Here is an 18,105-nt window from a genome sequence, read left to right as displayed (position 1 = left end):
TTATTTGCAGAATATGGATAAGTATCTTTTCAAAACGAGAGCAAGAGCATCAAGTGATGCTGTTATAAATCAAGCACTGTCAGGGGTTGTTTCTTTGTTTTCCAACGTATTTCTTATAAAAAAAAAAAATCAAAATTTTTATTCTGAAAGTGTGGCCCAGAGTCTAAGAACCACTGATAAAAAGGTAAAGGACCCCTGGACGGTTATGTCCAGTCAAAGGCGACAATGGGGTTGCGGCACTCATCTCGCTTTCAGGCCGAGGGCGCTGGCATTTGTCCACACACAGTTTTCCAGGTCATGTGGCCAGCAGGACTAAATCACTTCTGGCACAAAGGAACATGGTGACGGAAACCAGAGCGCATGAAAACGCCGTTTACCTTCCCGCCATAGTGGTACCTATTTATCTATTTGCACTGGCGTGCTTTTGAACTGCTAGGTTGGCAGGAGCAGGGACACGGCAATGGGAGCTCACTCCGTCATAGGGATTCGAACCGCTGACCTTCCGATCAGCAAGCCCAAGAGGCTCAGTGGTTTAGACCACAGAGCCATCCGCATCCCTAGTACCACTGTTATACACCAAGAGCAAATGCATTCTTCAGATGTCTATCCTTACTTAGCCAAAACACCTCCATCCATGAACGAGCCAAAGGGAGTCACACAATTTGGGAGAACTTCCCCCCAGCCTGCCAGGTATTCCAGCTCCAGGTACAACCTCCTGCTAAGCTGGAGGACATGGGAAATACAGAAGATACCAATTTCGGGGGGGGGGGGGGACAAGGAGGTTCCCTTTATTACTCCAGCCAGAGGATAAACATGAATTATCAATTTACCAAGCAGTTCATGCAGGGAAGTCTTTACTATTTGCAAGCACAAGTGGTCTGCAGCTACAACGTCAGCTTCCTAGCAGTGTTATCACTGATGCTTAACAGTATAGAGAGGGGCAAGGTGGCACTTCAAAATGCTGCAAGCTTTCCTCATACGGAAATTGCTCCATCCCCTTGAACGTCTTGGTTGCTCTTCCCTGAACCTTTTCCAACTCTACAATATCATTTTTGAGGTGACCAGAACTGAACAAACTATTGCCAAATGTGGTCACGCCATAGATTTGTATGACGGCATTATTATGTCAAACAATTTAAGCCCTGTGTTGCAAACAGTAGTCAGTAATATCCAAGGCAACACAATGACCAAATTCAATGATGCAATATCAATATACATTCTTTATATAATATGAAATATATGAAATCACATAAACAGAAACTTATGAGTCTCTGAAAGTCTTATAAGTCTTCTTTCAGAGACTTGCATAGTCTTCAAAGACTTTCAGAGACTTATAAGACTTACGTTTATTTGGTTTTATGTTTTCAAGAGAATCCATTAAGAGCGCATATTTTGTGACTTTCAGAGATTCATAAGTTTTCTGTTTATGTGATTTCATATATTTCATATTATATAAAGAGTGTATATTGATATGGTATCATTGTATTTGGTCATCGTGTTGCCTTGGATGTTACTGGCATTATTATGTCAGCAGTTTTATTTTCAGTTCCTTTCCTAGTGAATGCTTACTTTTAAACACGGAACAAGGCACAAACCACTTTACCTCCCTGAGCTTCAATGCCTAAAGGTAACTCCCGCCCATCCCCAGCCACAGTCACTTCCAGCCAGACTGGAAAGGGAAGCGAGACATTTTAAACCACATGAGCTACACCTGCTAAAATCTCAGAAAGTGGATGTATAAGATTTTCTGTAGTTTGCCAGCAAAGCATTTTTGTGTCCTCCACAGTTCCCTCCAATATAACCAGAACAACCAGAATAAAGAAGATCATGAAAAATAAAAGAAATTAAGTCTTTATCTCGTGTTTATATCAGTTGCAGAATGTTCATTCTAACTCAAAATGTGCATGGTCAGGCTTCCCAATTTACTGTCCTGCTTGCCTCAAATTTGGGACGCCAAAATCCAACCCCATGGGATTTGCTGATGGCACAGCAGGCTGCATTCCTTTGCTATTGGGTGCAAAGCCCTGGATGACATTTTATCAATCTGGATCACACGGTGTTGTCAACAGAAATACGAGATTGGGGCTGGAGTCCAAGCTAAGCCACTGTCCTGCCAGCCATACCAATTTATTTTAGGTTTTTTGGCCTCTTTCCTTGTCGGCCTGCCTTGAGTTTAATAGGAGGAGATGTGCCTATCTGCCTCCTCCGTATATTTAGGAAATTCCTGGAGGTGTAAAAACTGGCAGGGGGGTAATGCAACTTAATCTACACTGCTTCCCGTGGGGATTGTGTTGTGTGTGTTTTTCGGCCGGGGAGGTGGGAGCGTAGCATTTTGCAGATTGCTTGCTGCTAAGTTAGCAACCAAAGTTCGCTCCCCTCCAGGGGAATAACTGGGAGCTCTCCAACAACAGTACAAGCTGTGCCAATGGAAAGTCAGAAGTTCAAATATGTACATTTGCTTTCAGAGCTGTCGGCTTACTAACTTGCCGCACGCTGCCTAGGCCAAACTCCTTCAGATTTCTTTAAAACAGCAAAAAAATTGAAGTCCACCGCACACATACCAGGATGAAAAATAGCAAGTCAACACCATTATGTAACATCTACACCTGACCGTAACAGGCTAGTCTAGAGGCAGTGTTTTATAAAGACGGCCCCAAAAAGAACCTCTCCTGGCTACCAAGTACTTTGCCTGCATTGCCACTGCAATTTGGTGCTTTGCTGACTGCAGAAACACTTTACCGCCCGACAGTCACATCCCAGAACAATAAAAATACAACATGTTCTGATAATTTGCACCAAGGTTTAAAAGACACACGGCAGTAAAAAAAATCCAGCACATTCAACGCTCATTTGGCAGGTTGTGCTGTGGTGATCATCTCGGAGCCCCACGTGATACATCTGTTGCTGGGCTGCTGAATTGCTTTCAGATGGCATTTGGGAAGATGGAGCGATGCTCTAATGCTCCTCCCATGCAACTAAACATAAAGACGAGTTTACCACACTAAACCTCCCTCCACCCAGCTCTCTGACATGCTAGTTTTGAATGTGTGGAGGAAAGCTTATGTGGGGAAGCATTCAAACCTTTGTTCCTTCACAAGCAGAATGACGTGATACCATCCCAACACAGACACACGGGAAGCTCCCTTGCATTGTGTCAGTGGAATAAACAAATGTCCCAGTTTCTGATTGCTAACAATTTGTCACCTAAAAGAAGGATGTTCACAACTAATACAAATTATGTTTCATGGAAGTAATGTTTATTCTGTTTCAACCCTGGGGATTGTGAGAGACTGTAATTCGAGTCAAATATCCCATTTGCATCTTTGGATAGTAAAGTATTTGTATGTTATTCATTTATATGGAAAAAGTCCAGGATAGATAACATTAAGTTAAGTTTACAGTGGAAAACCATTGTCAGCAAAGCAGCTGATCGGGCAAAGAATTTTCTATTGGTGAGCAATGAAGTTTATTGTTAAAATTCTTCCCAAAGACTCTAAATTATTTGGGCATGATTAAAAAGACTGATTCAAAATAGATTGCAAGCAGTTTTCCATCTTCTTTTATATGTAATACTGCGCTTATTTTCCTATTTGCATTGTTCATTCATTTGTACATTTATTCTTTGAATACAGTATAGAGCACTTTTATATTTTGGGGCCTTATTCTTGCCTATGCAGTTATACTGAGTCCATCTGACTAAGTACCAGCTACAATGACTGACAGCGTCTCTCCAATATTTTGGGCCGGGTTCTGTCCTAGCCTCACCTGGAGATGGCAGGATTTGAACCTGGGACCTCCTGGGACTGTGTGGAACCCAGTTCAGCTACTGATTGATTGATTGTGTGACTGTGGAAATGGATAAAAGCCCCCCAACCAAACAATGACTATCATCAGTGCAGGTAAGAAAAAATAATAATTTTAATTTTTATCATCTGCGATACTGTCTTATTTCTTTTATAGTACAGTACATTGATTATTGCTTTCATTTTATGGATCAGTGGTCTCGTTAGATAGTAAAATTCATGTTAAATTGCTGTTTATGGGGTTGTTTTTAAAAGTTTGGAATGGATTAATCTGTTTTGCATTACTTTCTATGGGAAAGCACGCTTTGGTTTTGGAACGCTTTGGTTTTGGAACAGATTTCCGGAACGGATTAAGTTTGAGAACCAAGGTACCGTTCTCTTCTTTCCGAAGGGATAATCCACATAGAAAAACAGTGGAGTAGAGGGATGCTCTGCTGCCTTGCAGAATATCTTCAGAAAAAGAAAACGCTAAGAGGCAAACCCATAGTTACATGCTACACGGACCATCTTAATGGACTCTTTACTTTGTGCCTCCAGTGGACAGATGGCAGTGAAGTTTTTCTCCTGCTACAAAGCAAGTTCCTGGTTGCATGCTCCCATTGCTATATTATGTTCTGCTTTCTGACTAGCTTGGGTAGCACTGAGGAAAAGCTTCCCTAAGTATGTAAGCAATTAAACCTAAACAAATGTGATCTCGGAAGCCCAAGGCATATCTGAATATGGAAGGAAGAATTAGCTTTAAAGGCTACATACAGGATCTTCAGGCAAGGCCAATGACACTTAGAATAAGACCTGGACAATGTTTCAGCCATAATGCTCTGAAGATTCTGCTGCGGATGTTAAATTGGTGCCTTGTTTTATCATCGCACGTTGAGTGCTGCTACACATCTTGACGCGCAATTTTAATAATAGCTTGTAAGTGTCAGTGGTAATGTAAGCCGTTTAACCATGAGACCAAAGATCGTCTGGAAGAAAGCATATTACATGCCCTATTTTATTTTATTTTTTAAAGGGAGCTAGCATGCACACAACTTTTGACAAGCCAGACTTTTTCAGAGTTAAATGAACTGGCTGTGGGTTCATTTTTACAGTCTTCTCCAAATCTGTTTGGTCGCAAGCTATCTAAAACTCATTTCAGATCTGGTGAATCTCCCTAGTGAATTAGCGCACAGGAAGGGATCAGTGAAAGAGGGAGGGGGAAACCAGCTTTTGTAAAACACAGTTCTTTTCTAAAACACAGATCAAAGCTACAGCCAAGTCTATGTCTCCCAAACTTTAGAGACTTTAGAGGATGAATTACTCATCCTCAGAGATGCCCTTTCCATATTCCTATAATCTACATTTCCTGAATGAACAATGACTCATGCAGAGTCACTCTAACACACACACACACACACACACACACACACACACACCACCACCACCACCACCACCACCACCAGCAAACTGGGAGTGACTGAATGATCCAATTACATTTGTTTCAGAAATTAAAGAAAAATTGCCTGCCCTCAGTGGGACCTGATAGAAGAGAGTCATGGCCACAACCGTCACTCATACAGAGACAACATGAGCAACCTCCTTGGCATATGGGTGCTTTGGGCTCTCTAGAGCTTCTCTCTATTAAATGAATTACTCATGGCACACCAGCGTGAACTACTTACTGGCCAGTTTCGTTGAGAATAGGTGCTGGGCAGAGGATATAGTCAGTTCCCACCTCTATGGGCTTTTCATCTGTGAGGAGAAAACAAAAACAATAACCTTATGTGTGTCATATAACCTTAATTTCACAGGATAAAAAGCTGAGGTCCAACAATAATCAAAGATCCACAGGTTCCCCTGCTCTAAGCTAAACTTAGAAGCAGTATGCAGAGATATCTGTTCAAGAATCATGGAATCAAATACAGTGATACTTCTGGTTACGTATTTAATTCGTTCTAGAGGTCCGTTCTTAACCTGAAACTGTTCTTAACCTGAAGCACCACTTTAGCTAATGGGGCCTCCCGCTGCCACCGCACGATTTCTGTTCTCATCCTGAAGCAAAGTTCTTAACCCGAGGTACTATTTCTGGGTTAGCAGAGTCTGTAACCTGAAGTGTGTGTAACCCAAGGTACCACTGTATTCACACAACCCCTGCAATGCAGGAATCACTGCTAAAGAATCATGGCAGATGACCTTCCAACCTCTGCTTATAAACCTCCAGTGAACCCACCACCTCCCTTCCACTGTCCAACAGATCTTACTGTCAGAAAGTTCTTCCTAATGATTAATTAAAATCTCCTTCCATGTACAGTGGCACCTCGGGTTACAGATGCTTCAGGTTACAGATGCTTCAGGTTACAGACTCCGCTAACCCAGTAATAGCACCTCGGGTTAAGAACTTTGCTTCAGGATGAGAACAGAAATTGAGTGGTGGCGGCACGGTGGCGGCAGGAGGCCCCAATAGCTAAAGTGGTACCTCAGGTTAAGAACAGTTTCAGGTTAAGAACAGACCTCCAGAATGAATTAAGTTCTTAGCCCGAGGTACCACTGTAATTTGAATCCATTGGTTTGGATCCTACCCTCCAGAGCAGCAGAAAACAAACTTGCTCCGTCTTCCATGTGGCAGCCCTTCAGATATTTGAAGATGGCTATTCTGTCACCTCTCCATCTTCTATTCTCCAGGCCAGACATACCCAGCTCCCTCAACCCATCCTCATAAGGCCTGGTTGAAGATGTCTCAAGTCAGTCTAACACGGGACCATTTAGAAGCCATTTAAATCCAGCTGGGACCCACCCAGCTGATCTCCCTTTGCCGCCCATCCTGGGCTGGGAGGAAGGAGATACAAATTCCTGATAACCCAGCTCTCTACCCACCGGCCCACAAGATATCACAGACATCTTAAATACAAAGTCAAAAAATTTCAGCCATTTCCCTGCTTTATGGAACCTTGCAGCTGATGCCTTATGTGGCTTAGAACCCCAATACTTTAGGGACCACCTCTCCATGCATGACCCTATCCAGACCCTATATTCAGCATTTAAGACCCTTCTTTGTGTGCCTCCTCCATTTGCAGAACACATCCTCAGTGGCTCCTCGATTGTGGAAGGCTTTCCCCAAAAAGATGCACCCGGCACCATCACTGTCAGCTTCTAGGTGCTAGGCAAAGACGTTCCTGTTCACTCAAGTATTTGGCTCTCATTTGGAGTCCTATGCTATGATAATGTCCCGGCCTGTTTTGGTTTTCAACTTTTAAGTAGGGCTTGGGTACCATTTGTGCTTTGTGTGTGTGTGGCAGAATGTCCACTTTTAGTCTATAACGTTTTTCAGTCTTTTTGATGTATTTTTAATGTATTTTTGTGCTATTCAAGGGTTTTTTTTTTACATCTCTTTGAGACATTTTATGTAGTAAGTTACTAATAAAGGCAACAAATATTCCTTTATTATTATTATTATTACTATTACTACTTTACGAATGTGTTAGAAGGGGCTCATGAAACATTTCTTCTTGTGAACAGAACATTTTGCACTAGCAGCTAATTCCAGATCGGATACTAGCACAAACAGAGTGGGTTAGCATATGTCCATATGCTTTTGTCTTAAATGCCCTCATATCAGAGAGTACTGAGGGAGAGAAGGTTGGTCTTCTTCTGTTCTCTTTGGCAAGGTTCCTTTACACCATTTGGCAATTCTCACCCCCCCCCCAAAAAAAAATGAGAAGGCATGGAAAACCCGGCCAAATTTTAAACACAGACATGCACACAAATCTACAACCTGCAGCAGACTGAGCAAACGTTTAACCTCTCAGACCAAAGTATGTCCGCCTGGCAAAATTCTTTGTCGTCCTTCAACGATGTGCAATTTACTGTGCTTTAGACACAGATCTCGCAAAATGTGATAAGACAACTCTTGTGGGGATATGAGGCACAAAAACAGGGTGGAATAAGGTGCCACTTAGGTTTGGCCAAGCTTAGGGGTATTGGAACACTGCAGATGGTGACAGCAGTCACAAAATTAAAAGACGCCTGCTTCTTGGGAGAAAAGCAATGACAAACCTAGACAGCATCTTAAAAAGCAGAGACATCACCTTGCCAACAAAGGTCCGTATAGTTAAAGCTATGGTTTTCCCAGTAGTGATGTATGGAAGTGAGAGCTGAACCATAAAGAAGGCTGATCGCCGAAGAATTGATGCATTTGAATTATGGTGCTGGAGAAGACTCTTGAGAGTCCCATGGACTGCAAGAAGATCAAACCTATCCATTCTGAAGGAAATCAGCCCTGAGCGCTCACTCAAAGGACAGATCCTGAAGCTGAGGCTCCAGTACTTTGGCCACCTCATGAGAAGGGAAGACTCCCTGGAAAAGACCCTGATGTTGGGAAAGATGGAGGGCACAAGGAGAAGGGGATGACGGAGGACGAGATGGTTGGACAGTGTTCTTGAAGCTACCAGCATGAGTTTGACTAAACTGTGGGAGGCAGTGGAAGACAGGAGTGCCTGGCGTGCTCTGGTCCATGGGGTCACAAAGAGTCGGTCACGACTAAATGACTAAACAACAACTACAAGACACAGATCTCACAAAATGTGATAAGACAACCCTCGTGGGGATATGAGGTGCAAGAGCAGGGTGGAATAAGGTGCCACTTAGGTTTGGCCAAGCTTAGGGGTACTGGAAACTGTCTTATAGTTGATCAGTCCAATTACCCATCAAGACCAGTATTGCCTGAGTGTCAGCGTCTGCATGATGTTTTTATGGCTGGGATTGAACCCAGGACATTCTGAAGGCAAAGCACATGCCCTACTGCTAAGCTACAACTCTAGCCTTCTGAGCATGCACATATACCCTGAGTTTGCTGTTCACAATTGGCGAAAAACGTGGGGAGAAACCAGTTCAGTGAATAATAAAACAGCCAATCGGAAGCCACGGAAGCCCATTGGACGTTTGGGTTCCAAAGAACGTTTGCAAATCGGAACACTCACTTCCGGGTTTGCTGCGTTCGGGAGCCAAAACATTCAACTCGTAAGGCGTTAGGGATCCAAGGTACGACTGTACTTTAAATGCATGGTGTGGATACGACCCATATCAAAACTATGCACTACATGAAAACACATATAGCTAGGAGACAAACTAGATGAGATGTTTATCATATGATTTACTCTGACATGCTTTATTTAATAATAATAATAAAAATAGGTAACTCGGGGTTGGGGGTAGAGGAAGACAGGATAAACATCTTGCTGCGCTTTGCCTTCAGCCTCAAATATTTCTTTAAGTGAAAACCAGCTTTGCAAGAGCAAAAATTTGCTAGAAAATTCGGAGCAATGAAATGTGAGTGGTGGGAGAGTTAGAGCTTCACAGCTCTATCTCTGTTCCAAATTTTTCCCCACCAGTTTCAAAACGCATTACTGCTGGCTTACACCAGCTTCCCTGAGAACTGGGGGGCAGACACAAGAGTTTCAATTTGTGTAACACTGTTTTGCACTTTTTGGGGATACTTACCAATTTTCATGCCATAGACCTCGTAGGAGCAGAAGACGTTGTTCACATTCCTTCCCAACATGAATCCTCGCAGAACGACCTGGAACTCCTCTGAAAGCAGGGACACCAGAGAGACAATTAAAAGATTGGGGAAAACTGTGGGAAGAGGGATTAAAATTGACAGCATGCAGTGCTCTGAAAGAAAATGTGATGAAAATTATGTACAGATGGTATATTACACCAGTGAAATTAGCCAAAATGTATAAAACAAGTAATAAACATTGGAAATGTAAAGAAAAAGAAGGATCTTTTTATCACATGTGGTGGGAATGTAAGAAAGTGGAAAGCTTCTGGGAAATGATATATGATGAGATGAAAAAGATGTTGACATATACATTTATAAAAAAAAAGAAGCATTTTTAGTTGGCATTGTAGGGGAGGATATTAACAGACAGGATAGCAAATTGTTTTTCTATGCAACAACGGCAGCAAGAGTATTATTAGTACAGAAATGGAAACAAGAAGAATTACCGACGAAAGAAAAATGGCAGACGAAATTAAGGGACTATGCAGAATTAGATAAGATAACAGGAAGGATTCGAAACCTGCGGGACCAGATTTTCTCAGAGGACTGGAGTAAATATTTGAACTATCTGATAAGCAATTGTAATAAACAGATTACGCTAGTAGGATTGCAAAAAGTTTTGTAAGGAGGATTATGTGAAATATTGCAGGGAAGATTAAGAAGAGAATTATTAGTTAAGGGTTCTTAAAAGTAATAAGGAAATTAATGAAATGTAGATTAAGTGATAAAGACTGAAAAATCTTCAGATGTGGTTGATGGAAGTCCAAAACATTGTATAAGTGTGTGTGTGTGTGTGTGTGTGTGTGTGTATACATGTGTGTGTGTGTGTGTGTGTGTGTGTGTAGATACACACACACACACACACACATATATTATATACACACACACACACACACACACACACACACACACACATATATATATATTCATATGTATATATGAAAGCAGGGACACCAGAGAGACAGACATGAGCTTTCCATCTCTAAAACTGAATGTGTTAATTCCCCTGGCAGGAAAGGTTTCATTAGGAGCTTGTACATTTGATGGCAGATCTAAGCATTCATGTTTTATGTCCATAACAACACGGCCAAGAGACAGGGATGATGGCAGGCATAGGAGCCAACTCCAGGGGACCATGAGTGCTTGGACACCCAAAATAATGTAATTGTGGGGGCCGGGCACCCACAACGTAAATGAGCAAAGTCAGCCGCCGCCGCCGCCGCCGCTGCCTCTGTGTCAGAAGTTCAGCTCTGCCCTCTGCAGCCAGCGAGTGTGGCACCCATTTCCAGGGGTGGGGGTGGGGACTCAGATGCGGAGGCAATGTCTCTCTGCCTCTAATTCCGAGCCCCTTCCCACAGAAAAGGGAGCCTTGCTGGCTGTGAAGAGGAGGGGGAAGAGAAGCCACTGCCACCGTCACAACACAGATGTGGGATGTCACAGGCACACGCCTGCGCATAGTGTGTGTGATGTCAGTGGAAACTGTTGGTAACCGCCTTCAATTTTAACCTGAAGATTGCCACTTGTCCAGTTTTAATTTTAATTTTAATTTGTTTGAATTAATTGTGGGGTGTATCTCAATTTATCAATGGCTTGTTTTTAAGCATTGTCTTACTTGTATGATGTTATCTGCTCTGAGCCTGGCTTTGGCCAGGGAGGGCGGGATATAAAGAAAAAAATTGTTATTATTATTATTATTTTAAATATATATATATTAAATTTTATTGAATATTACAAGAATAGTAATAAAAAAGAAAAATCTAAACAAATTCCATACATATCAATATAAACACAGTTATCTACATATTTACCAAATAAAGACTTCAGAAGAAGAAGAAAAAGGAAAAAAGAAAAGAAAAGAAAGAAAAAAGAAATACTTTCCATAAGCAATAATACCAAATTTGTATTTCACATATTACGATATAAAAATCTAATGTGGGAACAGGACTTAGGCTATACAATTGACTTGGAAGATTGGTGGAATATTATTATTATTATTATTATTATTATTATTATTATTATTATTATTATTATTATTACATATGTGCTACATACAGGCATGTGTGCGTGATGTCGCATGTCAGCCTTATGGTGGAAGACACCCAAAATCCTGACTGTGAAATGGCTTCCCTGATGGCAGGTGTAGTCCATTAACATCTGGGGGACCCCAGATGTTAATGGACTACACCTGCCATCAGGTTCACCATGTAGCCTAATTCTGGCCTTATCTATCTCACAGAGTAGCTGGGGGAAATGATTTGGGATGACATCAAGTTAACCTCCTTACAAGTCTACACACTACACACACACACACACACACACACCCTGAGGTGCTTTTGGAAGGAAACCGGGACAAACTTAAATCTGTAATGCCGTCACTGGCAAACTGGAGAAGGAAGGGAAGCACCTTTAATTCGCATCTTCCTACTCAAGCATATGGCACGCCGAGTTACACATTTTGCCCAAGGAAGAAACAGCAGGATTGTCAATATTTGCACGCTGTTTTCCGGCCGTAGCAAACTCACCTCCCACGCAAACACTTGATGGCTGCAGATCTATATCTGGGCACGACTGCTTCAATATCTGTTTGGGAAAGTGAGAGAGCCTTATAAAATTTGTCAAAGCAAAATGGAGCAACTGTAACTAACTTTGCCTAGACAAGAGCTTTATAGTCATCCGATCCAAACGTCAAGGCAGATTTCAGATGTGCCTATGCCTTGAATGGACTCCTCTTGTTCATTTCCCACGACGCAGAATGGAGGGAATGCCCAAATTGCATCACTTTCAGAGCAAGGGGACGCGGGTGGCGCTGTGGGTTAAACCACAGAGCCTAGGATTTGCCAGTCAGAAGGTCAGTGGTTCGAATCCCTGCGACGGGGTGAGCTCCCGTTGCTCGGTCCCTGCTCCTGCCAACCTAGCAGTTCGAAAGCATGTCAAAGTGCAAGTAGATAAATAGGTACCGCTCCAGTGGAAAGGTAAACGCCGTTTCCGTGTGCTGCTCTGGTTTCGCCAGAAGCGGCTCAGTCATGCTGGCCACATGACCCTGAAGCTGTACGCCGGCTCCCTCGGCCAATAAAGCAAGATGAGCACCGCAACCCCAGAGTTGACCACGACTGGACCTAACGGTCAGGGGTCCCTTTACCTTTAATTCCCACTGGAAATCCATTGAGAGAGTTTAGGATGGGGCAGAGACGGACTCCGCAGCACACCCACCCCACAGGCCCTCAGTGGGAAAATCTATGGGTGTAAATATCATCATCTGAGGCCCTTCTTTGTGTGTGGTCTAGAGGCCTTTTCTGTGTTGGCTCCCTGTTTGAGGAACACTCTCCTAAGGGAGTCTCACCTAGTGCCTTCTCTACATATCTTTAGGCTCCAGGCAAAAATGCTTCTCTGTAATCAGGCCTGGTTGATTAAACTCCACGCATACATTAAGCAAAATAGAAACATCGCCACCCGACCCCCACCCCCACTCACCATTCCTCCCTCCACCTCTTTTCTTCCTAATGTAACACTAATGCAGGCACAGGCAAACTCCACCCCTCCAGATGTTTTGGACTACAATTCCCATCATCCCTGACCACTGGTCCTGTTAGCTAGGGATGATGGGAATTGTAGTCTCAAACATCTGGAGGGCCAGAGTTTGCCTATGCCTGCACTAACGTCTCAACAAATGAAACTGATCTGCAGAAAATGTAACTTGAAAAAAGAGACATCGCACATACTTTTGTAAGCCGAGAAATCTTTAATACATTTTTTTAAAAAAACATTCTATGGCTTTGTGGGCTAGAGGGTTATTCGTTTGTTTTTGTTTTATTATGCATTTCACGTCCTCATTTTGTATTGTTATGTTGCAAACTGCCCTGTGATCTTCAAGCCAGAATCAGACACAGAGTTCCCACAAGCAAAGTTACAGAATATAAGCACTTTAAACTTTTACTTCACTCTGCTTGCCAGTAATTCCTGTTGCGGCAATAGGAAGCTGGGTGCATATCAAAATTACACCATCTCTCTAGGTTTCTGCATTTCAATTTCTTATGCAAATGCTTAACAGACACATGCAACAGTGCAAAATATATCAAGTTGCTGAGGTTTTCCTGTTTTGTTTTGTTTTGTTTTAATGTACTCACAATGGTCTTAGTCTGAGTATAGGCTATTCTCAGCCCCTTTTCACTACCCAGTAAATGACAGTGTCCGAGAGATAACATGATCCCATCAAAATAAAATTGTGCTTCTGTCAGGATCAAGGAGCAAGGGATGGAATTGAGCTCCATGCGTTTTTAAAACCCACTCCAGTATATGCAGTATATGCAGAATATACATTCTGCTTATTAGAATGGCTAACTATATCCTCCTGCTTCTAAAACAGGCTGTAGTTCTATGGAATGTCCACAAATATCTCAACAGCTCAGGGAACAAAACTCTCAGCAACAAAATGTCAACGCAATGCTTCTTCTGTGAGAAAGGATTGTGGCAAGCTGACCGAGGATGAAAATCTCACACAGGCCCTATGCAAGTAGGAATCATGTGGGGCAGGGATTGGAAAACGAGTTGTGGGGAAGATAGGAGCCACGGGGGGCAGGATATTCTGTAGGGGGGGTAGTTGGAAGAAAGGGGCAGATTAAGCAATGTGAACCTCCTCTGCCTATCTGAGTTGCTGAGTGGAAAGTGTGTTTCAGAACAACAGGCGTTACATTTATTGTATGCACAATGTGGATACCCACTAAATTTTCATCCCCAACACTTGCCAGATAGCAACAAAAATGCGCAAGCAATGTTAAAATAAAATAAGGTGCCAGAAGCCATGATAAAACAATTGCTGGATGAGACCACCACCGGACAGCAACACCCTCTTACATAGAATTGTGACTCTAAGCACGGTTGTTAACTTCCTTGACAGAACAACGTAGAGAGAGCAAAATAACTGATGTCATCTTTTTTTATTTCCTGTGTTTTGCACCAAATATAGGATCTGCTTTGTCTTTGCAGAGAGCTGACCACCACCACCCCTTTTCAAGAGTTTCTGGACTGCCAACGATAAATGATACCCAAGAAAAGCCTTTTTTATTTTATTTTTTAAAAAAGCTAAAGGACAAAACTGAATGGAGCTTTGAAATCAAGAACCAGCATGGAGGACTGGAATCCTGGATTCAAACCTTGAATATCCGAGTTCAAATTCCCCACTCAACCTCTGATTTATAACATTTCATTATGGCCTTAAAACCCATTTCCCCCCTCCAGCTTTGCAAAACTTATAGCAGGCTGCACTCGGAAAACTGTTGGGTTACTTCAGGGACCTTGGACAAAAAGCGAAGTTCACAAGCCAATTATAGCTTAGCACATCTAGAAGAAGGCCTAGCAACTATGGCAACCAGATTTGTTTGACAAGGTTTTATCTCACTCAAACATATCCGTTCTTGCAATTTTCAAGTACAGTTCTTCTCCCACGCCACCAAAGATCGAAACCACATCCTTTTGTCTGTCATTTTTACATTGGCAACAGGTTTTGCATTGTTAGTTCCAGTTAGCCAGAGAGCACCTCTTCGAATTGAATTGAATTGAAATTGAAATACTTTCTTGTCACTTATACAACTCGAATACAGTGAGATTACATGAGCACCCCCCACTCAGCTCTCTTAGTCTTAATTCCCCTCGTTTACTGATGCACACCCACCAAACCCGAAAGTCAGTTGCCCTGTTGTTATCTTTGCATTCAGCAGCCTAACAGCCCATGGATAGAAGCTGTTCTTTACCCTGTTGGTGCAACTAATCATGCTTCTATATATCTTCTGCCTGAGGGCAGGAGATCAAGAAAGTGCCGGCCAGGGTGTGAATCATCCCTGAGAATTTTCCTCACTCTCTTGAGGCAACCTTCTTCCGCAATGTCATCCAGCGGATTCACGGGACAGCCCATAATATCTTGTGCTGTATTCACCACCCTCTGTAGGCACTTCCTATTGATGTCAAACCAGCGTACCACACCGTGATGCACTTTCTATTCTTGACTGGTAGAAGGAGATCATCAAATGTTGATTGACATCGTTCTTTCGCAATACTCTGAGGAGATGGAGTCTCTGTTGGGCTTTCTTAACCACCTGGGTTGTATTGATTTTCCAAGTAAGGTCTTCACTGAGATAAACTCCTAGGAATTTAAAGGAAGAGACTCTCTCCACACAGCCCTCCCTGATGTACAGCGGGGCTAGTTCTCCTCTCTTCCTCCGAAAGTCCAACACCATCTCCTTTGTCTTGCTGATATTAAGGTGCAAGTTGTTCCCTAGGCAGTATGTAGATATTTTTTGTATGTTCTCCCAAAGATTGTCCCTTCAGAGGCCTCAGGTCAGTGTGAAGCCCAGTCCTCTGACCATCAGGAGAAGGAAGCACCTGTTCCCATAACTATAGGAAGGGGTGGAAATGGAGGACAAGATAGGTGCTGGGGGTGAGCAATCGGAAAGGGCTGTAGCTCAGTCGGAGAACATCTGCCTTGCATGCAGAAGGCATCAGACTCAATGACCCCTGGCAGAAATTCTAGAGAGCTTCTGCCAGTCAGTGTAAATGGACCTTTGATCTGACTCTGTATGAGGCAGCTTCCAATACTCTGTGATCCTAATATGGGATCTCTTCTGACACTGGGGAATCATAGAATTGTAGATACGATACGATAATCTTTATTGTTATTGTCCCATACAGAACAACGAAATTGAAAATCTACACCAGACATTCAGAAACCAACAAGCCTGCTATCCCAGCTATCCCAGCATGGTTAGCCCCCTAAAAAAAATCTGATACCCCATAATTAAATACAATATACTCCCATAGAGACTATCTTATTCTGCGTTTAAAACCCAAATTGCATTTGAATAGAAACTGTTTCTCAGGCGGCTAGTCCTAGTCTTTATAACCCTGTACCTTCTTCCAGAAGGCAGAAGCTGAAAGAGATCATTTCCGGGGTGCGCACTATCCTGTGCTATCTCTGCAGCTTTCTTATAGCACCTGGAAGCATAGATTTGATCCAAGATGGGAAGAGTGCACCCAGTTATTCTCTCCGCAGTCTTTACAACCCTGCACAGCATTGTTTTTCCCTGACCGTGCAGCTCCCAAACCACACACACAGACCGTAAGTTAATACACTCTCAACAGTACAATGGTAAAATGCCATCAACAGGTCCTTTGAGAGATTATTTTTCCAGAGGATTCTCAGAAAATATAACCTTTCAGTAGGGCTGACCCTGAGGATCCAACATCCAATGCGGCTGTTGTCTATTATTTCTGGGGCACCGGCGCCAATTGGAAGCCACGCCTTGGTTTTCGAACGTTTCGGGAGTTGAACGGACTTCCAAAACACATTAAGTTTGAGAACCAAGGCTCCACTGTATAGTGGTACCTTGGGTTAAGAACTTAAATCATTCCGGAGGTCCGTTCTTAACCTGAAACTGTTCTTAACCTGAGGTACCACTTTAACTAGTGGGGCCTCCTGCTGCCACCGCACTGCCACCGTGCGATTTCTGTTCTCATCCTGAAGCAAAGTTCTTAACCCGAGGTACTATTTCTGGGCTAGCGGAGTCTGTAACCTGAAGTGTCTGTAACCCAGAAAGCTCATAACCAAGCGTGGGAGACCCAGGTATAAATGAACATATCCAGGATGGATTTTTAAATTTATTTTTTTGATCAGCACACTCTATACATTGACAATTAGCAAAATATGCTAAGCGTCAATTCGTTTCACAGCATCCTTTGATTTCGCTTAGCCCTAGCACACAGTTCAAAGGATTTTGGCAGCCGCTGCTACCATAAATCATAACTCTCCTGGCATCTGTTCCTCCCGTGAAATGGCAAACAGAGTTCAGGATTCTGGGCAGGCCTTCAGAACAGCTGGATCTCTCCTCCCCCGCCCCCAGAAAGGAAGAAAAAACAAGTTCAAGGGTCAGATTTCAGATCATTTCGATCCAAGGGAAACCATGAACGCAACAAGGCAATTGCTTACTTGTGTAAAAAGAAAGGGCAGCACTGGAGTTATTCCCAGATTAAAAGCTCTCTATCGATATCCAGCGCGCATGTGGAATACACAGAATGTCACAGCTTTAAAAGCAATAGGAAGATTTCACTTACATTTCCTAAATGTACACCATTCACTGCTCTTTGCTGTGGATGATGATGATGATGATGATGATGATGATGATGATAATTAACTGAATTTACATCCTACCCCTTCCTTCTGAAGGAGCCCAGGGTTGCAAGCGTGTCAGTAACTATTTTAATTTTATAAAAGCCAAAGCATTCTAAAAGCAATTACAGTTAGATGCATCTAAAAGGAGTTACAGTTAAAGACATTATTTCATCCAGTATTCCCACGGTGCCAGAAAAAGTATTGTTCTCTCTCTCTTTCTAACTGCAACCTTCCTGACAGCTAGGCTGCTTAAATCCTGCCAAAGCATGACAGTGCACAGGATAGCAAATGTAAAAGATTCCTAAAAACAAATAGTTTCTTTATTTTTATTTATAAAATCAAACGTATATGCCGTTAGTTGTTAAAACAAAATTAAAGCAGTTTGCCATTATATTCTAGTACAGCGATCCATGCACAAGACTTAGCAAACCCAGTGTTTGGCCTTCTCTTGTGATGCTTGCCAAATTTGTGCACACTGGCTGCAAAATTTACCTTGCAGAACCCTGAGTCAATAAAAGAGCAAAACAAAACCACACACACAAATTGCATTAACGGTTTTCTCGCTCCACACTATGATTCAAGGACTGGCAATGTCTTCAAGGGAG

General features: G+C 42.6%; 1 protein-coding gene across 1 annotated transcript in view; it reads right to left on the bottom strand.

Moving 5' to 3' along the window:
• The window catches only part of ANTXR2 (ANTXR cell adhesion molecule 2), a 153,185-nt gene that overhangs the window by 96,402 nt on the left and 38,678 nt on the right, over positions 1 to 18,105 (bottom strand). Inside the window, exons 8-10 of the mRNA XM_081207149.1 lie at positions 11,865 to 11,922; positions 9,279 to 9,368; positions 5,465 to 5,534 (exon numbers count right to left, since the gene is read on the bottom strand). Of these exons, the coding sequence (XP_081063275.1) occupies positions 5,465 to 5,534; positions 9,279 to 9,368; positions 11,865 to 11,922 (218 nt within the window). The remainder of the gene's footprint in view (positions 1 to 5,464; positions 5,535 to 9,278; positions 9,369 to 11,864; positions 11,923 to 18,105) is intronic.

Source organism: Podarcis bocagei (assembly GCF_964188305.1).
Source record: "Podarcis bocagei genome assembly, chromosome: 9".
Taxonomy (NCBI): domain Eukaryota; kingdom Metazoa; phylum Chordata; class Lepidosauria; order Squamata; family Lacertidae; genus Podarcis; species Podarcis bocagei.
This window is presented reverse-complemented; position numbering and strand designations above follow the sequence as displayed.